The sequence below is a fragment of the Macaca thibetana genome, chromosome 4 (genome assembly GCF_024542745.1).
Source record: "Macaca thibetana thibetana isolate TM-01 chromosome 4, ASM2454274v1, whole genome shotgun sequence".
NCBI classification, from domain to species: Eukaryota; Metazoa; Chordata; class Mammalia; order Primates; family Cercopithecidae; genus Macaca; species Macaca thibetana.
The window spans coordinates 37,673,403-37,698,821 of record NC_065581.1 but is presented as its reverse complement, the minus strand read 5'-3'; the positions used below and the strand labels follow the sequence as shown (position 1 = coordinate 37,698,821).

The 25,419-nt window shown below is 44.3% G+C and overlaps 1 protein-coding gene across 1 annotated transcript; it reads left to right on the top strand.

The window, feature by feature from the left end:
• The first annotated feature begins 1,956 nt into the window (after window positions 1-1,956).
• Window positions 1,957-25,304, top strand: PPIL1 (peptidylprolyl isomerase like 1). Its single transcript, XM_050787850.1, has 4 exons — window positions 1,957-2,336; window positions 5,211-5,365; window positions 20,734-20,802; window positions 21,355-25,304. Exons 1-4 carry the CDS (start codon window positions 2,281-2,283, stop codon window positions 21,573-21,575), a joined length of 501 nt encoding a protein of 166 aa, XP_050643807.1. The 5' UTR covers window positions 1,957-2,280; the 3' UTR covers window positions 21,576-25,304.
• The last annotated feature ends 115 nt before the right edge of the window (window positions 25,305-25,419 follow it).

Sequence of the window (25,419 nt, the reverse complement as noted above, 5' to 3'; positions counted from 1 at the left end):
GTACTTTATAACTCCATTTATATAAAATTCAAAAACAGGGAAAACCAATCTATGATATTAGAAGGCAGAAAGTGATTTACCCTTTGGGAGGAAGGATTGGGTAATGATTGGTAGGGGGGCTTCTGAGGAATTGGAGACATTTTATTTCGTGATTTGATTTGACCCCTCATGGCTTCTGGCTAACTCCAATTTATTTTCTGGATCTCAACCCAGGCTATCACTCCAGGGGAAATTTTTGACTGTTCAAACCTACTCTGGAGTAACCAGAGCTCAGGGAAAACTGTGTGTTTCTTTTTCTTTTTTTTTTTTTTTTTTTTTTTTTGAGACGGAGTTTCACTCTTGTTGTCCAGGGTGGAATGCAATGGCAAAATCTCTGCTCACTGCAGCCTCCTCCTCCCGTGTTCAAGTGATTCTCCTGCCTCAGCCTCCCAAGTAGCAGGGATTACAGGCATGCACCACCATGCCCAGCTTATTTTGTATTTTTAGTAGAGACAGGGTTTCACCATGTTGGTCAGGGTGGTCTTGAAATCCTGACCTCAGATGATCTGCCCGCCTCGGCCTCCCAAAGTGCCGGATTACAGGTGTGAGCCACTGCACCCAACTTACTGTGTGCTTCTTATTACAGTCCTCATTCCACGCTCCTTTAGCTACGTATTTATTTGCCTATCTCTCCTAGAATGTGAGTTTCTTTAGGGCAGGGCACTGTGTGTGTGAGACTCATCCCTGTCTCCTCAGTGCCAAGTGACTGGTAGGAGCTGCAGTAAAAGATTTAGGAAGAAAGTGATCATGATCTTGGGGGTGGCTTTTCAATATTCAGACATTGGAGCCTGGGAATGGCACATGCCTCCCAGGATATACAGTAAGGAACTACATAACGTCCAGAGAAGGGCAACTCAAATTAACAACAGACTAAACAGACCAAGGATTAAGACTTTTTCATCCAGCTCAAGGGCCACAAGGTGGGCATGAACTTCAGATTGCAGGAGGTGTAAAAATTATACTTTAGCATTTATCAGTTTAAAATGTAGTGTTCCGTTCATTATTCATTCAACAAAAGCTGAGCACCCTGTGCTCAGTACTGTGCAAGAAGAGCACAAAGATGAAGGATGCCCAGCTCCTCTCTCAAGGAACTGTCTAGTTTATCTTTACAACCTTGTACATCCTTATTCCTTGTTGACAATTAGGGACACTACAGTTGAACTGTCGTTAAGAGCACAAGTGCACCAGCTGTAGTACTTTAAGCAAGTTATTTAATCTGTAAGGCTCAGCTTCCTCAAAGTAAAATGGGAATAGTAATATCTACCTTGTGGGGTTTTGAAGATTAAGCGTGAAAATACGCAATAAAATGCTTAGCTTGATGCCTGGCACATAGTAAACATTCAACCATCATTATTAAGTGGTGTGCAAAGCATTTACAGCATAAGTTTAGTTACTCTATTTCATTCTTGTCTTCCCTCCAAACATTATAGCTCCTCTAATTTGCTTCTCTTCCTCGGGCCCTGCGCAAACCCTCCTAACAACTTTCAGGTACCATCTATCCCAACCAATGATGTTAAGCCTTGTTCTTGCTCTGATCCCTTTGTCCTGCTTTCTCCTGTGTCTTCCTTTCTTTATCTCCCATTTTCTTCCTGCCCTTTCCCTCTCTCTTCTCCTCAGACTCCTTGTCTTTGGATTCTGCAGGCTCAGATTTGCTTTATGCCTATGTAAAAACAAGTATTTAACTGCCGAGTCTGTTTTCAGATCTGAAAAATGGGAATAATACTATCTACTTACAGAATTGTTTTGTGGAGTAGATGAGATAAGAAAGTGCAAGCACCGTGTACATCGTACAGCGCCTTACAAAAATTCTTTACTGGCATCTCTAAACTGTTCCCTTTCATTCTCTGCCTCCCCTTCCCGTCCCTGCCCAATTGTGAGGCTAAGAAATTCTTCGAATTTAATGTTAGGACATAACTCCAACCAGAGCCTAGCCTTTCTGGTTGTTCCCGCCTTCCATGCCTAAACGAACCAATCAGATCGCCCAGAGTGGCGCCACTTGGAGACCACCGCGAATGAAGTTTGCATTTTTCTCTGTTCTCGCGCCCAGCTTCTTCTCGCCTCCCACCTCAGCTTCCCGGCATTGGAAGAAGGGACCGTCCTCTTCCTCGTCCTGGCCACCCAAATCCTGGTATCGAAAGGGTTGAACGGCGGGGACCGGAAGTGTGCAGCAGCGGCGGGTCCCCAGCTAATCGACGCCGGAAGTAGCCATTGCTAGAGAAGCATTCCGCCGCCGGCTTCGCTATGGCGGCAATTCCCCCAGATTCCTGGCAGCCACCCAACGTTTACTTGGAGACCAGGTGAGGGGGTTCGGGCCTCTGGGGCTGGCAGAGGAGACACGGAGCCCGGGCCTCACCACGGGTCTCCGTTCCTGGCGCGTTCCTCCGGGAGCCCGGCCTCCACGTGGAGGGGCGTGGAGCAGCGGCCGAGACGGCCCCCAGAGGGTTGAGAGGGGACCGCCATCGCCCGCGTCCAAGCTCCGCGCGGTTTTCTGCTGAGGTCTCAGCAACAGCTGCCTCATTGTCCTCCTTCCTCCAGTCCACTCATTCATTCATTCATTCATTCGTTCATTCATTCATTCATTCAACAAGCGTGTAATGAGGCCGCAAGCCAGGCACATAGGATATAAATTCTGAGGAGATAGCGGTAGATAAAAAACACACAGCCCTGCCTTTAGGAGCTTACGGTATAATGAAAGAGACAGACATGTAAACATTACGTGATAAGTAGTACAGTTGTAGAAACAAATTCCAATAAAATACAGGAAGAAGCACATTTTCCCCACTATCAAAGGGTGATGTGGTAACCAGCCTGCTAGCGCCATGCCCCGCTGTATGTCATCTCATTTAGTTTAATCTTAGCAACCCAAATCATGAAGGTATTATTTAACTTTCTCCCTTTCAATATTAGCAGGAGGAAACGCCGAATTTACAGATTAAAGCCTTGACCAAAGCCACACAGCTAGTAACTGGAAGAACCTCGTTTGGAGCCTGGTGTGCCCGTCTCACCTTGCAAGTTCTTTAGCTCTATTCATTTCATTGCCTCTTTGGAAAAAGCTCAAAGTGATCTTTACAAAATAGGACAAGGAAGGGATCCTGCTCAAAAACCTTTAATAATGTCTTGCTGCTTTAACAGTATAAAGTAAAAACGTATTAATCCTGGCATTCAAGGTGATTTTTTTCATCTGGCCCTTGTCTACCTGCCATGCCCCCTTCAGCGGCCAGAGACCAGCTAAGGTCCTCTGCCTTTCTGTTCTTGCCCATTGCTGCTTTCAGCCAAAGCAGAGTTCTGTCAGTCCTCTCTATATTTGCTCATGCTGTTCATGCTCCCTGGCCATCTTCCCCACCTTCTTTTATGGTAAAATTCTACATCTTCAGGCTCCAACCTGTAGTTTCTGAATTCTCCTGTTGGTATTTTTTAAAGTTGCAAAATAAATTGTTAAATCCAAGCAATGTGGACATACAGAGTAAGAAGTGAAAGCCACCTCCTTCCTGAAAACACTATCAACGGTTTGTTGGATAATTGTCCAGACCTTTTTCTATGTACACATAAACCTCTTTTTTATGCTTTTTTTAACATAAAAAAATGGGATCATATGATCATACTCTATGTATGTTTTTTCTGTAACTTGGTTTTCTTTCACTCAGTAATTCAGCTAGCTGCCCATAGGATGGATAGTTGATATTTTAGGTATTTCCTATTTCAAGGACATTTAAGTTGCTTCCTTTTTTTTTTTTTTTTTTTTGGCTATGACAAATACTGAGATGAACATCCTTGCACATATTGTATCCTTAGGCAGTTTTGTATATTTTCCTAGAGGATACTTGGAAGTTGAAATTGCTGAGGTATGCACATTTCAGAAGTGTATATGTACTTCCTGATTGTCTTTCCAAATGGCTACTTCCTGTATGTTGAAAATATCCACCAGAATGTAAGCTTCATGAGGGAAACAGTGCCTAAAATAGTGCCACGCACAGAGTAACTGTTAGTCTGTGTTGAATGGGAGCAGTGTGAAAGATGAATTGCAGGCAGGAAGGCTGTTAGCTATTTTCTAGCACATTCCTCATATACTAATAGAGTGTTTACACTGTGCAAGTCACCGGGCATTCAGACTATACAGAGATACAGAGTTGACTCAATTCTCACATCTGGCCTGGTGCCGTAACTCACATCTGTAATCCAGCACTTTGGGAGGCCAAGGCAGGTAGATTGCTTGAGCCCAGGAGTTCAAGACAAGCCCGGGCAACATGGCAAAACCCCATCTCTACAAAAAAATACAAAAAATTAGCTGAGCTTGGTGATGCGTGCCTGTAGTCCCAGCTACTCAGGAGGCTGAGGTGAGGGGATCACTTGAGCCCGGGAGGCAGAGGTTGCGATTAGCTGAGATTGTGCCACTGCACTGTAACCTGGGTGACAGAGGAGACCCTTTCTCAAAAAAAAAAAAAAAAAAAAAATTGTCACATCCTTGGAGCTTAAAGTCTAGGTATGTGTTGGAGTAGAGGGGAAGGCACCTGTCCTTTCTCTTGCCTGTTCCTTATCTTTTAGTAGTACTGGGGAGGAAAAGCACTCATCCTATTGGGAGGTGCAAAGATTCAAAGTTATCAGGTTTTGCCTTTGTTATACTCTCTCCCAAACAAACACAAACTATACCTTTTATTAAAATTTTTTGAATAAGTAATATACTTACTTGGATCAAAAATACAAAAGTTTTTAAAAGGTATTCATTAAACATCTTCCTATTTTCCATCTACCCAGTCCCTACCCCCACCCAGAAACTTCTAAATAAATATGAACTCCTGATATTTTAATGTCTCTTTTTTAAAAAAATTAAAAATTAAGTGTAATAATTTTTTTCCTAATTTAGGGGTTGGTTATATGGTTTCAGATAATCAGATATATATAGAGAGAGAGAGTATTAGAATTTTGAGTTCTCCATGCTTGTAATTTTGCTGAAAAGAAGTACCCAGAACACCTGCATGTTTTACTCAAAAAAGATAATTGGTGTTTATGTTACTTGCATTGTGGTGTTTTCCTTTGCTGAGCATGAAATCCAGTGGTTATCACAATTTCATGACTTACAAGCTTGAAAAGCAAGAGTCCTGGAGCAGTCCCGTAATATTCCTGTCTGCCCTGACCTTGTTCTTTACTGGAGCTGTTGTCCTCTCCCTCTGCAGCATGGGAATCATTGTGCTGGAGCTGTACTGGAAGCATGCTCCAAAGACCTGTAAGAACTTTGCTGAGTTGGCTCGTCGAGGTTACTACAATGGCACAAAATTCCACAGAATTATCAAAGACTTCATGATCCAAGGAGGTGACCCAACAGGGACAGGTACAGTTAAGCCAACATTAGTTTATGTTTTCTTTTTTTTTTTTTTTTCCTTTTTGTCTTTTTTTTCTAAAGCCAACATTAGTTTCTGAAGTCTCATAAATAGGCGATAAGGCAGCCAGAGCTCTCTTTTCCACTGACTAAGGTCTGTGTTGGTTGATTCTGGTGACAACTCCTTCCTTCATCAAACACACATGTGTGGAATTGACCAGAAACCAACCTTTATTCCTAGGCTTGGTAGAGATTTTCGTAACTTACATGTACTGCTTACTAAGGACAAATAATATTTGTCTGAATTATAGTGATGCAAGTAGTCTGATCAATAAAAAGGAAAGACTTTATAATATTTTGAGAATAATAAAATCCTGGGTTCTTTTATCGATTCATTCATTTAACAAATGAGTGTCTGTTTTGTGTCAGATACTTTTTTAAGCTCTAGGGAGATACCTATAAAGAAAGAGACAGAATTCTTGCTCTCTATAAAGCAGGAAAAGGGTGTGGGGATGGAATTTTAGTAGAAAAGTCAAGGAACTCCTCTCTGACATTATTGGAGAAGAGATCTGAAAGAAGTAAGAAAGTGAACCTTGTAACTCGGGGGAAAACATTTTGGATGGAGGGAAGAGCAAACACAGAGGTCCTGAGGCAGGAACCTGTGCTGGAAATCATAAGGTATGATACCTTACAGGGCATGGTAGAGACTGGGTTTTACTCTGAGTAAGATGTGAGCCTTTGGAGAGTTTTGAGCAAAGGAATGCTGTGATCTGATCTATGCTTTAAAAGGATCACTCTAGGCTGGGCACAGTGACTCACGCCTGTAATCCCAGCTCTTTGGGAGCCCGAGGCAGTTGCATCATTTGAGGTCAGGAGTTCAAGACCAGCCTGACCAACATGGTGAAATGCTGTGTTTACTAAAACACAAAAATTAGCCAGGCAGGGTGGTGGGCACCTGTAATCTCAGCTACTCGGGAGGCTGAGGCAGGAGAATTGCTTGAACCCAGGAGATGGAGGTTGCAGTGAGCAAAGATCGTACCACTGCAGTCCAGCCTGGGTAACGGATCAAGACTCCCTCTCAAATAAATAAATAAATAAATAAATAAAAGGATCACTCTAGCTGCTGTTTAGAGAATAGATGTAGGGGCAAGATGTGACCACTATGTAAATAGTTGTACTGTATTGTTTGGGGAGTAATGACAAGAAAAATAGTTCTATACATGTTCAGTACAGATGCTTGATATTTTCAATCGTGGTTAGTTGAATCCATGAATGTAGAATCCACATGTAGGGAGGGCCAACTATGCTCGTGAGTAAGTAGTTGGATAGGAATATGGGGTTCAGGGAAAGACCTGGTATGGAGGTATTAATTTGGGAGTTACTGGCATTTATATGGGGTTTATTAGTGAACTGGTGGAACACTTACTCATTTCAAGGGCCCTTGCTTCTCAGTCTGCTTTTTCTCTGCTAATATCTGCTCGTTTGCCTTTAAACAAGTTTGGTTTTCTCTGTGGCAGAGTCTTTTCTCAGTCTTGTTCTTTTTTGTCATTCTCAATTGTCTCATGATTTATCTAAACTATGGCCAGAAGCATTCAGGTGTTTTTTTGTTTTTTGTTTTTTGTTTTAATGTATATGGATGCATTTCAAAATACAGAATATATAAGCAAAGAAAAGGGGAAAAATCATTCATAAGCATAGCTCCTAAAGATTTCTAACCATCATTAACTAATCCCTCAATATCCCACCTTTCAGAAAGGAACAGTGTTAACTTTTGGTGCCCATCATTCTAGACGTGTTTCTTTTCAGATGTCTGGTTTTTTTTTTTTTTTGAGACGGAGTCTCACTGTGTCTCCCAGGCTGGAGTGCAGTGGCGTGATCTCGGCTCACTGCAAGCTCCGCCTCCCGGGTTCACACCATTCTCCCGCCTCAGCCTCCCAAGTAGCTGAGACTACAGGCGCCCGCCACCACGCCCGGCTAGTTTTTTGTATTTTTAGTAGAGACGGGGTTTCACCATGTTAGCCAGGATAGTCTCGATCTCCTGACCTCGTGATCCACCCGCCTCGGCCTCCCAAAGTGCTGGGATTACAGGCTTGAGCCGCGCCCGGCCAGATGTCTGGTTTAAAGGATAACAAGATAAATGGAAATAGTTTCAAAAAATAGGATATATTATATATGCTATTGTTTTTAAAGCAGAACATACTACATTTAATTTCATATACAGAGAACAGAATATTTGACTTCCTACAGTGAAAGATGAGGCAATTAGTACTTAAATTTCTACCCATTCTTATCTTTCCCCGACCTTAATTTTTGTTGTTAGTCTTATTATTATCTGTTCTGCACTCATCATTCCTTCAGCTACAGTGGGGGTCCTACATTTCAGTGTATTTCGTGTTCACAACTTACTTCGCTTTCACCTTCGCAAGTGCTGGAGGGCAGGATTTCTTGTGTGGTGGTTTTTTGTGTTTTGTTTCAGAATGCTCAAGGATCACAATTGTCCAGTGGTTTTTTATTATTAGAGCTGGAATGTGTTGTATTTTTAAGCTCATTTATGTTTGAGAATTTCTGCCTGTTACCTTTATACTTGAAAAGAGATAGCATGCTGGCATGCTCAGCCCCCTCACTGTGCGATACACTGTGCCGCCTTGGGACTTCACAGAGTCCCCACCAGCAAGAAGGCTCTCACCACATGTGGCCCCTTGACCTTGGACTTCTCAGCCTCCACAACTGTAAGAGATAAATTCCTTTTTTAAAATAAATTTTTTAGGCCAGGTGTGGTGGCTCACACCTGTAATCCCAGCACTTTGGAGGCTGACGTGGGAGGATCACTTGAGTTCAGGAGTTCAAGACCAGCCTGGGCAACATAGTGAGACCCCATCTCTACAAAAAACAAAAAATTAGCCGGGCATGGTGGCATATGCCTGTAATCCTAGCTACTTGGAAGACTGAGGTAGGAGGATCACTGGAACCTGGGAGGTTGAGATTGCGGTGAGCCATGATTTTGCCCACTGCACTCCAGCCTGAGTGACAAAGTGAGACCCTATCTCTAAATACATAAATTAATTAAAAGTGTTTAAAGGGAAGAAAAAAAGACCATAACTGGGTATACTGAGATCTTTTTAGACATTTCTGATCAATTGCCTTCTGGTTTGGTTTTTTATTGTTGTTTGTTTTTGTTGTTGTTTGGTTTTTTTGGAGACAGGGTTTTGCTCTGTCACCCAGGCCCGGGTTCGAGTACAGTGGTACAATCATGGCTCACTGTAATCTCCATCCCCTGGGATCAAGCATTTCTCCCACATCAGCCTCCCAGGTAGCTAGGACTACAGGCATTCACCACCATGCCTTGCTAATTTTTAAATTTTTTATAGAGTTGAGGTCTAATTGTGTTGCTGAGGCTGGTCTCAAACTCCTGGGCCTAAGTATCCCTCCTGCTTCGGCCGCCCAAAGTGTTGGGATTATAGGCATGAGCCATCATGCCTGACTGCCTTCTGGTTTTTGAATATGGTTTTGGAGAATACTGAGGCCAGATTTACTCTTTCCTTCAAATCAGGGATAATTTTTTGATTTCTATTTCTGAGTATTTTCTCTGTTATACTTACTGGATTTTCTATTTCAGGAAATTAGTTATTTGTTTCATCACCTTTGCCTTCCATATTTATCACATTTCTTTTGATTGTGTGATAGGATTTTTTTTCTTTTTTCCCTGTATTCACTAAAATAATTTCAGACCTTTACTCTATGCCTTACTCAATTTTCAGTCATGTCTATTTTGTTCTTTACTGCTCTAGTTTATCTACTAGCTCATTACGGGTGCCATTTGGATCTAAATTTGTTTCCTTCGCTCTGCAATCTTTTCATCTTATTCTGTGGCATATTATCTTGTCTTTGAGCTTTTGTTATATTAGATTTTTACTTCTCTTGAATCATCCATAGCTTGAGATAGCCATGGAGAAGCCACTTTCTCCCAGACTGAGTTCCTGGGTTTTCTTTTCCTTCCTCCCCTCCTTCTTTCTGTCCTTCTGTTGGTTGTGGTATGTTTGCCTAGTTTCCATGCCATTTGTTTTCATCTTATCCATGCTTGATGTCAGTACCTACATTATCCCCACCTTTTACTTGCTCAGATACAGTGTGTGGAGTCTCCTTGTCATTCTCCCCACTTACGTGGAACTGGTTGTCTTCCCCACTTCAAATGTTAGGTTGCTTTCTCTCTATTCTATTCTACCCTGAAGAGGTGCAGGAGAGAACCGGAGCTCAGCTCATGCTGAGTGAGCCCCTTGTCGGAGGGCTAGCCTCTGTTCTGTCTTCCCAGACTCCATTAAAGTCTTGTCCCAGAGCCCCCTCCACCAGCCAGTGGTGTCCCTCTGTCACCACTCCAGGATCTGGGTAGTCCTCAAGGATGGCCCAGCACCCTGGAAGGTGGCCTGCCCTGCTTGCCTGCCCTGCCACTCTCGAGCATCTGTGATATGCATGGGCTTCTGCCCTCAAGGGCTTTCCTTAACTTTTTCAGAGCTGCTCACCCATTCCCCTGTTGGCTTCTCACAATTGGAGGGTATTTATGAGAATCTCAGCATGACATTTCTTTCCTGGTTATTAGTTTCAGGGAATACAGGTGGAAGAATTTTCTATTTTTTCCTCTTGGCTGACTCTTTTTACAATTTTAGCATGTTTGTTTCCCTTATTTCATTGATGCTGGTGAACTTTTGGCTTTTTAATTTTTAATTTTTGTGTCTTCACTTTATTGGGTGTTGGGAGCATGTGGTAAACGTGCCTGATAGCAATAACTGAAGCATACATACCCTTAGAATGACCCTGTATAGCAGACGCATCTGAATGTGTGTTCTGAGCTAGGGAATCCAGGAGTAGCCAACCTGGAGGTTCCTTCCTTGTCTATAAAGGGACATCTGAGCCCCTGGCTCGTCCTTTGAAACATGGGCCGCACACAGGTTGAGGCCCTGAGTTTTGGGTTGAGTGAAGTTTGCCAGGTAGATATTGTTAGGGAGAAGGTGCTAAGTGGAAATGCTATGTAAACTGCATGCTTTTTGCAAGCCATTGTGGTTCTCCCGTCCAGCCCGCCACCACTGGGCTCTCTCCCCTGTATGTAAGTCCCCAATAAAACCCCATGTCTCATTTGCTGGCATTAGGTCTCTTCGGCCTATTAAACCTGGTGCCATCCCCATTGGAGTCGATAGGGGTTCAGCACAACAGGGAGGCAGAGTCTAGTCCTGCTTCATTCTACTTTCTTTGTCTGAAAGGGTTCCATCGATATGTCGATGTACTTCTTTCCTGTCTTCTTCCTCTCTCCCCGTCATGTTGTTATGAAATAAATTTTAATTCTTAATACCAGTGAACCGAGAGTCCATGATTAGGGTACAAGTATTGGAAGTGACTCAGGTGTGAGTTGCTCATGCCAGAGCTTTTCTATATTTCTGTAGTTGGTTCATGATCCTTCATAATGTCACATTTCCATGCTGTAATTTTAATGAAATTGAATCACTCAAAAGATCTTCAAATAACTGCACCCAGCCTCAAGTAAAATGAATGATTGAGCAGCCCACTGGCAAGTCTGTGGTGGAAGGCAAACAGGAGTTAGGCTCTCCTGGGTCACTAGTTCATATTTTCTAGCTGATTAGGTGACGCATTTTTTGCTAAACATCTCAGATGGGCAGCAAATGACATCCTGGGCTCTTCAGCAAGTTGATGTAGCACTTCCATTCCTCAGTCTGACTACTGTGGAACCATTCTTTCCACATGCTTTCTTGTAATACATCTTTGCCAGATGCTTTGTCAGTTCAAATACCCTTTGACTTCCTGCTTCATTTCATTTTAAACCATTTTTCTACCTTCAATTTTCCCATATTATAATAACTATAGAAGCTCTTTCCTCAGCCCTCTGAGTGTCTTTTATCTGTTTCTACTAACCTTTCTCTCCTCTCTGTAAGACATAACATCCTGGCAAGCTCTTCCTTTAGCTCTTCCTGCTCTGCACTTGGCCTCACAGTGCTCACCAGCTGCTGTGATTGCTGTGATTAATTATATGCTGATTATCCTGTGCGTCACTCTCACTTTGATTTCATCTCTCCTCTTAGTAGCCCCAGGAACACCTGAAATTTACCGTGTTGAACAGCAAGCTCTGTTAATTTTATTCATTTGATGAGTATTTGCCAAGAGTCTGCTGGGTATCCTGTGCTATTCTAAGGCCTATGAGAAGCACTTAAGCATTAAAAGCCAAGGCATTTTCTTTTTCCTTGCAGTTCCCTGCCCTGCCAGGAAACAAACTATTCATTATAAGAAACAACTAGAATGGGGTAATATAAATATGCAAATGTATGATAGTATGATGTGGATTATGTGTATAATATAGGTTGGAGTAATTCATAATAAGGGGAAAAGTACAATGGAGTGAGATTAGGATGGGAAGGAGGCATATGCGAGATGGGTCTTGGGAAGTAGAGGGAAGGGCATTTTGGATTTAGGAAGAAGAGTGGGTACAGGGCAGGAGTGACAGAGGCAGGGGGAGGGAGGGAGCCCGCCACCCCAGGTGTCACATCTTCCACTCCAGACTGGCTCTTGTGACATCACCCAGCCACCTCTCCACACCTAGAACAAATGCATCAAATGTGATTCTAAGGCCTCTACCAAATTTATAGATCTCCAAACTGCCTGTTTAGGGGACAGTAAAGAGCAGTTAGGGGGCCGGTTAATGGAGACTCCTAGACAGAAGAGCTCAGATTTGATTGAGCATGACTCAGGGACCATTTGGGACTCTTGAGCCCAGCTAGGATAAGACATATCTGAGGAAATTTCATCCAGCTGTGGACTATGGCAAGACAGTGTGGTGCAGGGTGGAGAGCAGGACTGTGGAGCTTGGGCTTGCCTTGTGCTTCACATGAACACTTACTAAATGTAGAGGAGTTGCGTTACCCTGCTGAGCCAGCTCACCTGTCTGGAGTGTGGTTACATGCACCTCCTAGGCTGGCTGTGAGTAGTAAATGAGCTGATGTTGGTACAGTGGTTAGCATGGGCTTGACACAAAGTGGGAGCTCCAACGAATGTGACTTTTATTTATTTTGATTGTTAATTCATTTAGCAAATACCTATTAGACTCCTTCTGTAGGCCAGGCACTCTTCTAAAAGCTGGGGATATAACAGTGAATAAGAAAGCCCTTGCGGAACTCTCATTCTGGTGAGAGACGGAGAATGAAAAAGTACATAATGAACTGTCAGGGATGGCAGATGATATGGAAAAAAGAAGGTACTGCTGGGATGGAACAGGATTTCTCAACCTAGGCACTATTGACATTTAGAGCTGGATGATTCTTTGTTGGAGGGGGTGCAGTCCTGCACATTGAAGGATGGTTAGCTTCACGCTGGCTTCTACCTACTCGATACTGATAGAACCACTCAGTGTGACAACCAAAATTGTCTCCAGACATTGCCCACTGTCGCCAGGGGTCAAAATCACTCCCTGTTGAGAACCACTAGGCTAGAGGGTGAGGGAGGGGCTGGTTTGGTGAGTGTGGTTAGGGAAACCTCTCTGACAAATAGAGAGCATTTGAACATAGTTGTGAAGGAAATGAAGTGGTGATCCATGAGACTGTCCAGGCCAAGGGCGCTCCGAAGAGAACAGCAGCCAGAGGCCTTAGACCAGAGTGTGCCTGGCAGGAAACGGCACAGGGGCCAGTGTAGCTGGAACACCTGAGAGAGTGGCGGGAGAGAGCTCAGAGAGTAGCAGAGTGCCCGACTGTGGGGCGTCTTGTAAGCTGTGGTGAGGATTGTGGATTTTGTTCTAAGAGTGATGCAGTGTTGATGGAGGGTTTCAAGCAGGGGAGTGCTGCGATTAGGCTTGTTTGAAAAGGATCCCTCTGGCTACCTTGTGAAGAATAGAGGGAGGCAAGGCTGGAAGCAAGGAGACCAGTGGGAAGATTTTACTCCTATTCAAGCTGGAGATGGTTGTCGTTTGAACTAGGGTGATAGCAGCTGTGTTAGTTCTGGTCCTCTGGGAAGCAGACACCAAGATAGAAGTTTATTGGGCTAACACCTGTGAAAGATAAAGGGGTGGGGAGCCAGGGTTGGAAGGCAAGGGCTTCACACAGCAGCGCAGGCCTGACTAACACCTGTGAAAGCAGAGGGGCGCAGGAGGAGCAGCTGCCAGTGAGCAGCGAGGAACACCAGGAGAATGTGGAGCCGTGGAAGCCAAGGGAAGGCAGCAGCTCAAGCAGAAGGGTGACATCGAGTGTGGATCAAGTAAAGTGAGCGCTGAGGATTGACGACTGGGTATAGCCACGTGGAGGTCACTGGCGACCTTGACAAGAGCAGTTTCAGTGGAGCAGTGAGGGGCAAAAGTCTGAATGGAGCATGTTCCAGTGAGAATGGGGAGAAGTGGAGACAGTGGGTGTTGACAGCTTTTTCAAGGAGTTTTTCTGTGAAGGGATGTAGAGAAATAGGATACTTGGAAATAGAGTTTCGTTTTTTAAAATAGGAAATATCAATAACATGTTTAAATGCTGACAGGAATGCTCCATTAGAAAGAGAAAAATTGGTCTACTAGAGGGGGAGGTTGTAGTTGCTGAGTTCTTTAAAGGTGAGCAGGATTGGGTACGTGGTGGTGGGATAGTCATGGACAGTTTATTCACACAGTGTTTTAGGGAAGGGAGGTGGGTAGAGGTGTAGGAAGGGAAGGGGCTTTGGTAGTGAGAGCACGTGAAAGTTCTCTTGTGAAAATTCCTTCTTCTCAGTGAAATAAGAAGTAAGGTTCTCCTCAAAGAGTGAGAAGCAGCGAGGGAGTGGTGGAAATTGGAGAACAGAGGAACTGAATAAACCCAGGCAGGCTGGCTCCTGAGGTGGCAGTTTGAATCTTGACCAGCAGCTGCTTCTCAGGGACCATGCTCGGGTTACCTCAGTTAAAGGGGCTCTTCATCACTGACACTACTGTGTGTTTGCCTCATGTTATACATTCAATGGCTTCCATATGCTGTCTCATTTACTTCTCATAACAAGCCTGTGAGACGTAAGTGTTACTGCTACTCCCATTTTGCAGACGGGGGAACTGAGGCTTGGAGAAAAGTGTCTTGGTTAAGGTTAAACAGTAATTGCTGGAGGCAGAACTGGAATCCAGATCTCTCTGACCCCAAAGGCAAGTGAGAAAGAGAAGACCGCATCTTTAGAACCACAAAGCCCCTTAGAGGACTGGGGCATTGTTCCCGTCTGGTATATTAACAAAGTGATTGTGTCAAGTAGCAGTGCTTTTGGCTACAACTAACAGAAAAGCTAATCCCATGGGCTGTTTTTTCTTACACAACAGAACGTCTGGAAGTGAGCAGTTACTGTCATCTCTTCACCTGCCCAGAAGAGTTGTCAGGGATCTGGGCTTGCCGTATCTTTCCACTTCATTCATAATGTGTTGGCCTTTGGTCTTGAACTTGTTAGTCTTATGGTTGCAAGATGACTGCTGCTGTTCTGGCGTCACCCTACTTTCAAAGAAGGAAGATGGGGAAAGAGCTGTAGATGAAAGACAAAAGAGTATGTTTGTCTGTTTTTATCAGGAAAGCTGTAGCTTTCTCAGAAGCTTGACTCAGCGACTTCTGTTTATATCAGTAAGTCTGAACTGGGTCATCTGGCCACGCCTGTCTGCAAAATGGACTTGTCAGCACCTGCGTTTTTTTCTCTGAGGTTGAGGCAGGCTGTGGAGGAGGAGGTTGGGGGTGCTCAGGAGACTGCCGACGGACAGTGTCTGTTAGAGGCTCTCTTGCCAGAAGAGAGGCTTTGATTGGTCAGTTACCCTCTGGTGTCAAGTGCCCCACTGGATCTCCTTATAGGCCACTGCCCATCTGTGGGACTGGATATTAATCTATTATCCCATCAACTGTGGCGTGGGAGAGGCAGGGACAAGTAGCACCAAGTATGGTCATCTTGGTGTAAGACACTGCATCATGTCGCATGCCTTAGACATCATTTTGACAGGTTTCCACAGTGACTAAGAGGAGGAGGAAGGGACATCACAGGAGTCATGGGGACAAGAAAAGGGTTTTTTTGCATTTTGTTTTTAAGAAACAACACAGGCCGGGCACGGTGGCTCACGCCTGTAATTCCAGCACTTTGGGAGGCCGAGGCTGGCAGATCACCTGAGGTCAGGAGTTTGAGACCAGCCTGACCTCAACATGGTGAAACCCCATCTCTCCTAAAAATACAAAATTAGCCAGGCATGGTGGCGAGTGCCTGTAACACCAGCTACTCGGGAGGCCGAGGCAGGAGAATCATTTGAACCCGGGAGGCAGAGGTTGTGGTGAGCCAAGATGGCGCCATTGGACTCCAGCCTGGGCCACAAGAGCAAAACTCTGTCTTAAAAAAAAAAAAAAAAAAAAAAAAGGAAAAGGAAAAAAACACACACACACAGATCATAAAGAAGTTAAGGAATTTTAACTGCAAAGGTTCTGTGCACTGGAAGGTCCCATTAAAAGAATGAAAAAAGTTAACTGGGAAAAGGTATTTGCAAAACATTCACTGACAGAGGATTACTATCCATAATATACAATTGAGCCTTGACCAACATGGGTTTGAGCCATGCGGGTCCATACAGGTTTCGCAGGGCCCGCAGCGGGACTTGAGAAATGCAGGGATTTTGGTGTCACAGGGATCCTGGAACCAATGCCCTGAGTATACCAAGAGATGACTGTATGTATCAATTCCAAAATGTCATACCACTGAGTGGCCGTTCACAGAGGGGACAAGCTAAGTAAGCCAGTGAACATGAAATTATGCCAAACTTCAGAGAAATGCAGCTTAAAACACCACAAGAGGTCTCACACTTCTCAGACTGACAGAACGACCTAGAGCAGTAAGAGTGAGAGTGCTGCGGGGAGGGGTGCACATTGGTTCATCCTTTTCAATAAGGCATTTAGAAAAATCTAGCAATGATGAAATACTCAAACTATGACCCCATGTATCCCCTGTGAGGTATTGGCCCCCGAGAGCTCTTGCACTTGTGTTTCAGAGACAGTATAAGACTAGTTTTTATAGCATGGTCGATAATAGCCAAAACATTGGAAAGATCCTCGATATTAACACCAGAAAAGATAAGACAGAGCATTATGGTCATGCAGTGAGGTGAACACGACAGAGACCCGCCTGGAACAAAGTACGTGAGTCTCTCAAACAGTGGTGAGCAAAAAGCTAATTGCAGAAGAATATATAAAGTGTAATACCACTTATGTAAACTTAAAAACATGCAAAACAGCAATACTTTTTTTTTTTTAGGGATACATATATGTGTAGTAAAGAAGAAAATGCATGGAAATGCCAAATTCTTGTCAGACTAGTGGTTACCTGAGAGGAAAATGTGATTCTTTGAATCAGCTGTTAGCTCTTAGGAAAATGAGTGCTGGGGAGGGCTGCAGTGGCGTGTGTGCATGGAGTCTTAGCTGGATTTGCAATACTTTATTTCTTGGGGGCAGAGGTGGTCATAGATGTTGGTCATATTATTCTTTGTATGTTTGCGTGTCTGAAATAAATACATTGAATAAATGATCCCAAGAGAGGACAGAGGTCAGCAGAGGAAAAAAATCTTTTTTTTTGGAGACAGACGGGAGAGCAATGGCGCAATCACAGCTCACTGTAGCCTCAACCTCCTGGGCTTGAGTGATCCTCCTACCTCAGTCTCCTGAGTAGCTGTAGCTGGGACTACAGGCACGCGCCACCATGCCTGGCTAATTTTTGTAGAGACGGGTTTCACCATGTTTTCTAGGCTGGTCTCAACTCCTGGGCTCAAGAGATCCGCCCCCTTTAGCCTCCCAAACTGTTGGGATTACAGGTGTGAGCCACTTGCACCTGGCCAGAAAAGAATCTTGAACGTTCTTTTCTAACCTGTAATCAAAGGTTAGAAAACAGGTCTTGGCCAGGCGCGGTGACTCACGCCTGTAATCTCAGTACTTTGAGAGGCCGAGGCTGGCAGATCACAAGGTCAAGAGATTGAAACCATCCTGGCCAACATGGTGAAACCCCGTCTCTACTAAAAATACAAAAATTAACTGGGTGTGGTGGTGCACGCCTGTAGTCCCAGCTACTCAGGAGGCTGAGGCAGGAGAATCGCTTGAACCCGGGAGGCAGAAGTTGCAGTGAGCCGAGATCACACTACTGCACTCCAGCCTGGTGACAGAGCGAGATTCCGTCTCAAACACACACACACACACACACACACACACACAAAAAAATAGAAAACAGGTCTGTGCCTATCTTCATTGTGTCTGTGCTAGACCAGGCACAGAACCTGCAAAGCTTCCAAATTGTTGACTTTCTAACTGATAACTGACATCTGCGTAGCATGCTGTGCACTGGAGAGCTCTTTAATCATTCTCTGTACCTCTGCCACCTCTCACCTATTCCACGTGCCCAGAGGAACGTTTGAATTGGAATGATTTGTCTTTCTGACATTTTGCTGCAAACCCTACTGAGTTGAATTGGGTTATGAAAAGATAACGTATTATGAGTAAGATATTATGAAAACTCTGCCTATTGAGTAAAGGGGGTCTCCATGTTCTTTCCTCCTGTCTCCTCTGATTCCCACTTCATCTGTGACTTTTTTTTTTTTTTTTTTTTTTTTTTTTTTTTTTTTTTTTGAGACAGAATCTCACTCTGTCGCCCAGGCTGGAGTGCAGTGGCGCAATCTCGGCTCAGTGCAACCTCCACCTCCTGGGTTCAAGTGATTCTCCTGCCTCAGCCTCCCAAGTAGCTGAGATTACAGGTGTGTGCCACCACGCCTGGCTAATTTTTGTATTTTTAGTAGAGACGGGGTTTCACCATGTTGGTCAGGCTGGTCTCAAACTCCTGACCTCATGATCCACCTGTCTCAGCCTCCCAAAGTGCTGGAATTACCACGCCCGGCCCATCTGTGACTCTTGACCGACCTATTCCTTAATGTACTTCTTGTTTGTGGTGATGTTTATGTGATGGTTTTCCATTCCTAGAGGGCAGAGCCCTGGGGGTTTTGTTCTGGCAGCCCTCAGGTTGCAGGGATCACACTTTGAAGGCTCAGGCCACAGATTGACAGTGTACTACTGAACTGAATCCTTAACTTGCTCACTCAAGTCCTGCACGCAGAGCCTGGCCTGTGTGGCGTCTGGCCCCACACCCTCTCCCTCTCTCTAGTCTCTGGTAACCCCAGCCAGGAACCTTGACTCTAGTGGTTGCCAAAGGACCAAGCAAAGGGGAGGATCAAGTCAGAGGGAATGTATTGGTTATATAATTGCTGTTTGGAAGTATACTGACAGGTTGGAATTTTTGGAATGAGTTTTACACAGTTTAGTATGGTTCAGTATTTTTCCAGAAGCATAGGTAGCCTGGGCCAAGTGGGAGGTTTCCCCTAGTCTGTTAGGATTCACCCCCATTCTTGTTTGCATGAGAACATCATTTTCTTCCGGAAAGGAAACGGGGGCTGTGACAGGCTCCCTGTGGTGAAGCCGACTAAAAGGTAAAGCAAAAGATTTTTACCATGGAAACACCTTAGCCATGCCCAGGGGCCTTGGGGGTGGACTTGGTGCTACTTTTATAGCAGGCAGTAGAGGAAGTGAGCTGCCAGCACTGGGCTGTGGGGCAAGCAGAGTACCCGTTGATCAATCCAGTGTTTACTTTGTTCTAGGCTGTTTTGTCATGACCGTTCAACTTGGAGAAACCAATGTAGTTCAGTAAGGCATATGATTGACTACATAATTGATTAGTATTCGTTAAGAAAGTTACCTCCTGTTATGACATGTTTTCCTGTGAGGAAACCATGTTTAACTTACATCCTTTTTTTTTTTTTTTTTTTTTGAGACAGTCTTGCTCTGTCACCCAGGCTGGAGTGCGATGGTGTGATCTCAGCTCACTGCAACCTCCACCTACTGGGTTCAAGCAGTTCTCCTGCCTCAGCCTCCCAAGTAGCTGGGACAACAGGTGTGTGCCACCTTGCCTGGCTAATTTTTTTTTTTGTATTTTTAGTAGAGACGGGGTTTCACTACGTTGGCCAGGCTGTTCTGGAACTCCTGATCTCGTGATCCGCCTGCCTCGGTCTCCCAAAGTGTTGGGATTACAGGCGTGAGCCACCGTGCCTGGCCTAACTTACATCCTTTTGCTCTTAGAACAAAACCTGCCTGAGCTTAGGGTATCCAGTCCAGCACCCTGCTCTTGTGGACATAATATAAATAACATTTGGTGATGATGCTGCTAGCAAATAATTCCCAATCCCATGTTTCTTCATTTTCTCTGTATTCATTTATTTAGAGTCAAGGTTTTGCCTCTTGCCTAGACTGGAGTACAGTGATGTGATCATAGCTCATTGTAACCTCAAATTCCTGGGCTCAAAGCAATCCTCCTGTTTCATCCTCCCAAAGAGCTAGGTAGGCATGTGCCACCCACCACATCTGGCTGAATTTTAAAATTTTTTTGTCAGTCAGGTGCAGTGGTTCATGCCTATAATCCCAGCACATGGGAAGCTGAGGAAGGAGGATTGCTTGATGCCAGGAGTTTGAGACCAGCCTGAGCAACATAGTGAGACCCCATCTCTTAAAAAAAAAATCTGTGGAGTCAGTGTCTCGCTCTGTTGCCCAGCTCAAACTCCTGGCCTCAAGCAGTCCTCCCACCTCGGCCTCCCAAAGTGCTGAGATTTTAGATGTGAGCCACCACACCTGGCCCTGTTTTCTCTTTATGATGTACTGCCTCACCTCTCGGTGACTCTGCCTACTGTAATGTCCCTTTCTGCCATGTTGCCACTTACCACTGTCCCTATTTCTCCTTCAGCTGGATAGCTTTAACTTAAATGAATTTTATTTTCCATCATCTAGGTTAAGGGTGGCAAATAGGTTTCAACTCTTGGGCTATTACTGATTAATTAATAATGGCTGCCTGAGTTCTGGGTTGGTAACGTTCAGAGGCAAATCTATCTGAGCAGGGAAGAATACTGATTGATTAGCAATGTCTGTGATGGGCACAGGGTTGGGACTTGGGGCACTCATGTCTAAAATACTCATAAAAATGTTAAAAATCAAGAAACCTCTTAACACATCAGATTATGAATGGTGGTTATCTCTAGATGGTTAGGTTACAGGGGATTTTAGTGTTCTTTTGATAATGTTCTATGTTTTCTACCTTTTTGATAGTGAACATGTATTATTTTAATGTGCAGGAAAAAATAGCATTATTTTGAAAAGGAAAGTCTTATTGGAATGAAACCAATGATTTGAATATGCTATTTGTGCTAGATTCTGTAGTTGCAATATGCCTAGCAGTGGGGTAGGTGTCACTGCCTTTTCCTTTCCTCCACTCTGAGAAATCCTTTGACCCTGGGCCATCATTCTTGCTGTGAGATAGAATGTGTGACTGGCTGATTCATGTATCATCTTCTAATCGGGCAGGTCGAGGTGGTGCATCTATCTATGGCAAACAGTTTGAAGATGAACTTCATCCTGACTTGAAATTCACGGGTAAGTGTATAATTTGGCTGGACTGGTTAGGAACGGGGATTTTAAAAGCTCACTCTTTTGGCCATGATTCAAGGTGAATGCCTGACACCGTGGCATGGTGCCAGATAACTGCCCAGCCATGGCGCCATGAAGTGCCCTGGTGGATTAGAGAAAGCGGCGCCTCTCACAAAGTTCTGAGCAATTCTGAGTGCTGGTCGGGGTGTTCTAGACTCTAACTATTTGTTAAAGGTCATAGGATATCAAAAGTGTCCTCAAAGAAACAGGAAACCTTGCTGGGTTTTTGAGGGCAGTCAGGAACATGGTCCACAGTTAGTGAGGAGCATCAGGGGTCAAGGCTGGGGAATAGGTGAGGACAAGGAAGATGAAGTCGTCAGAGTAGTGTAGTGATGGCCTTTGAACAGGGCAGAAAGCCTGCCTTGAGTGGTTGTCCGGGTCTGGACAGAGGCCAGAACAAAGTCCTGGCTTCTTTTTCATCCCTAGGCTGGGGCAGCAGCTCTACACTGGACCTGTGGGGTTATTTATACTCTTTCCTTTCTTCCCTTTTCCCACCAGGGGCTGGAATTCTCGCAATGGCCAATGCGGGGCCAGACACCAATGGCAGCCAGTTCTTTGTGACCCTCGCCCCCACCCAGTGGCTCGACGGCAAACACACCATTTTTGGCCGAGTGTGCCAGGGCATAGGAATGGTGAATCGCGTGGGAATGGTAGAAACAAACTCCCAGGACCGCCCTGTGGATGATGTGAAGATCATTAAGGCATACCCTTCTGGGTAGACTTGCTACCCTCTTGAGCAGCTCTTCTGAGATGGCCCCAGTGGACCAGCTTCCAGATGACATAGAATGACATGTAATGCTAAATTTCATTTTGGCTTTGCAAATCATGAAGCTTAGGAGGCCTGGGGTCTTGGGAGAGTTAGAGATGGAAGTACATTTTAATAGGATGCTTCTTTTCTCTTCCCCCAGTGCCTAGGTTGCCAGAGCATTTGCACAAATGCCCCTGTTTATCGATAGGTGACTACTTACTACACATGACTCATAATGCTGTGTCTTGTGCATGTCTGCTCTGATATACTTCGAACAATGTAGCAGACACTGTCTTTTCTCAGTGGTTTTGCCTAACCAAACTTCTTCCTAAGGAGATTTGTATTCTGGCCTACACTGCAGTCCTTGATTGTTGACAGTCACAGAATTCCAAACCAAGTAGTGTCTATCAGCCCTTTTAACTCTGTGCACACCCTATTTACCCTATTTCAGTCTTACATTTGTTCTTCTAGGGAATGTATGCATCTCTATATATACTTTCCCTCTCAAAACCAGAACATCAACACTGCTGTTTCTGACACTTCAGACATCCCACGCAAAGCCACATTGAATTTTTGCCAAATGAAAAATGCATCCAACAATCAAGTTTCTAAGAAGGTGTCAAGTGGGGAATAATAATGTATAATAATCAAGAAATTAATTTATTAAAAGGAAGCAGAAACATTGACCATCTTTTTCCCAGAGAAGAGGAGAAATCTGTAGTAAGCAAAGGACAGACCATGAATCCTCCTTAAGAAGTAGTCCTCTCAGAAAGGAGAAGCGCCACTCAAGTTCTTTTAACCCAAGACTTTAGAGAAATTAGTCCGAGATTTTTATATGTTCAGTTGTTTATGTACAAAAATAACTTTCTGGATTTTGTGGGGAGGAGGAGGAGAGGAAGGAAGTTAATACCTATGTAATACATAGAAACTTCCAAAATAAAATGCCATTGATGGTTGAAATTGCTGCTGTGGTCTGATTCTAAATATTGTATGAGGTTCCAATAGTCATTTTAATCCCAGTCATTTTAAGTAGTATTGCAGAGATCGTATGTTCAAGATTTCACATCATTTTAGGCTTGTGGATCTCCAGTAGACTTAAGAGCAATTGTAACTTAAAAAGGGCAGAACCAGAGAAAGAAGTTAAATGACAGAAATTGAGATTTCTGAATAAGGGGTGTATTAGTCCGTTTTCACATTGCTATAAAGACACTACCTGAGAATGGGTCATTTATAAACGAGAGGTTTAATTGACTCACAGTTCCACATGGCTAGGGAGACCTCAGGAAACTTACAATAATGGTGGAAGGCAAAGGAGAAGCAAGCACCTTCTTTACAAGGTGGCAGGAGAGAGAGTGAGCACAGGGGAAACCACCATATTTAAACCATCAGATCTCGTGAGATCTCCTTCACTATCATGAGAACAGCATGCAGGGGGAAAATGCCCCATGATCCAGTCACCTCCCACCAGATCCCTCCCTCAACACAGAGGATTACAATTCGAGATGAGATTTGGGTGGGGATACAGAGCCAAACCATGTCGGGGGGATTGCCTGTAAGTGAACCGGGTGGATGTGCTAAGAGACCTGCACCATCCCTGGAATTTGCAGAGGGCCCACCTGTACATTGTTGTGGGACCAAGGGCAGTATGTGTTGTGGTGTTTGCTTCCTTAAGCTGGTAGCTCCTTGAAGAGGGGATTATAACTTTAATGTTTCTTACTACTCTATCAATTTTGGAAATGGTGATTTACTTTATGGAATGGCCAAACAAGGTTCTGTTCCCCAAGCCTTCCCTACCTTCAACCTCTTTCTCTACCTTTCTCTTTTCTCTCAGTAGCAAAAAAGCAAAACCCAACAACAAACTATATAAATGACTTTGTAACTTCCCAGAGATGATTTTTGTATGCAAAGTAATGTTCTACACTCTGGAAAAAATAGAAATATATTTCTTTCAGCCTGAACTGGGTGGACATAATTGGATCTGCCTCTGAGAGCAAGGAATAGCACCTGTTCACTAACCTCCCAGATTCGTAATCCTGAAAATCTCCACTTTCATCCAGGGCACAGGGGTGGTGGAAACATATCATGGCTACTCTGAAGCAAAGAAGGTTCTGCATGCCTTGGGAGGAGAGCCACACAGGCACAGTTCCTTTTTTTGGAAAGGGACACCAAATACATGTCAAGGCAGTCATGTGGGCCTGTGCCAGTTTTCATAGAGGATATGACCTCAAAGAGTGAAGCTTGAATTGCTTCACAATTTGTGGTTCTGCCAATTAGCCAGAGTTGTAGAAGTTCCTGTTTCCTTATAAGGGAAGCTTGTCTAAAAGGAATCCTGCTTAATTCTTTGGTCGTATGAGTGTTTACATCCTGTCAGGATTAGTACCATTGAGACAGGTCTCATAAAAGTGGGGTGTACTAGGGATAGCTCATTTTTGTTATATCTCGTCAGAGTGAGGATGGCTTATCAGGAGAAAGCAAGGATAGGTTTAAAACTTGGATAGAGATTATCGAAGATAGGTATGGAGGACCACTGAGGGCTCATCAAGGCACAGGAGAGAGACAGCTCTCTGCTGCTTCTCATGTGGGAAGAGAAAGAGATTCTAGACATTTGGAGAATGCGTAAAGTTGGAAGTAGATAAACCAGTGGAAAAGGCTTTCAAACAGGTGCCCCTGGGATGATGGATAAGAGAAGCTTGGCACTCAGACTATAAAGAATATGGTCCAAGGGCCCTAGCCCAGGGCTTCCCACACTTGACTACATGCAGGAATCACTGAGGGAGTCTGTTAGGAAGCAGCTTCTGACTCAGCACTCAGCCAGAGTCTGCAGTTCTTGCCAGCTCCCAGGAGATGGTGACTGCCGGTCCAGACAACACCCTTTGAGTAGTGAGGTCCTAGAGGTCACATTTGTCCAACATGAAACTGGGGAGGGGGATTTTCCTAAGAGCAAGGGCAGTCAGGACCATGAGCCAATCTTCTGCCTCTTGGAGCAGAGCTCTCCACCTCATCCTGGTGATCTTGGAAGAGTGAAGAGGTTCAAGGCACAGGATGAGCTTCAACAGCTGCTGGCTTTCGCTACTAGGATTGAGCTTTATGAAAGTGTTCTGTTCCCACGACAGTACAACATGGACTTCAGACCCTGGTATGTGGCACTGAGATACCCTGTGTGGACACCAGGGTGGGTAAGATTGTGTGGTCAGTAGACATCACAGAAAATGCAGGGAAAAGAGCATCAACAATGATGACATTGAGGGAAAGAGCTCTGGAACTTGACTGTCGGGGTTCAGATCCCAGCTCCACCACTTACCAGCAGCATGAACTTAAGTTTCTTAATTTCTCTGTATTTTACTTTCTTCCACTATAAAATGAGAATAATGGGCCAAACCTCAAGGGCTAATGTGAAGATTAAATGAGCTAGAACAGGTATTTAGAACAGGAACTGGCATTTAGAAAACACCCCCAAAATGCTAGTTGTTATTACCAGTGGCCCTGGAAGCCACCACACACCTCTCCTGCCTCTTCATCTCAACATGTCCACAGCCTGACCTGTCTCAGCCTCTCACCTCACAGTCTCTCCCTCCCACTGGGCTAACCTCTGAGAACAAGGACCTTGTCTAACTCCCATCTGTGAGTCTTCCCAACACCTTGTGTAGTGCTTTGAGGTTATTGCTGAATGCATCAAATAAAATGTTCTCCATCAGAAAAAGATTGAGATCCTCTTATAGAAATCACTGTACCCCAACTCTCCAAATCCAGGCTTCAGCTGGTATGGCAGCCAAGCCTTTCCACTGAGCTCTCTGGAAGTCCTCAGCCTGATGTAT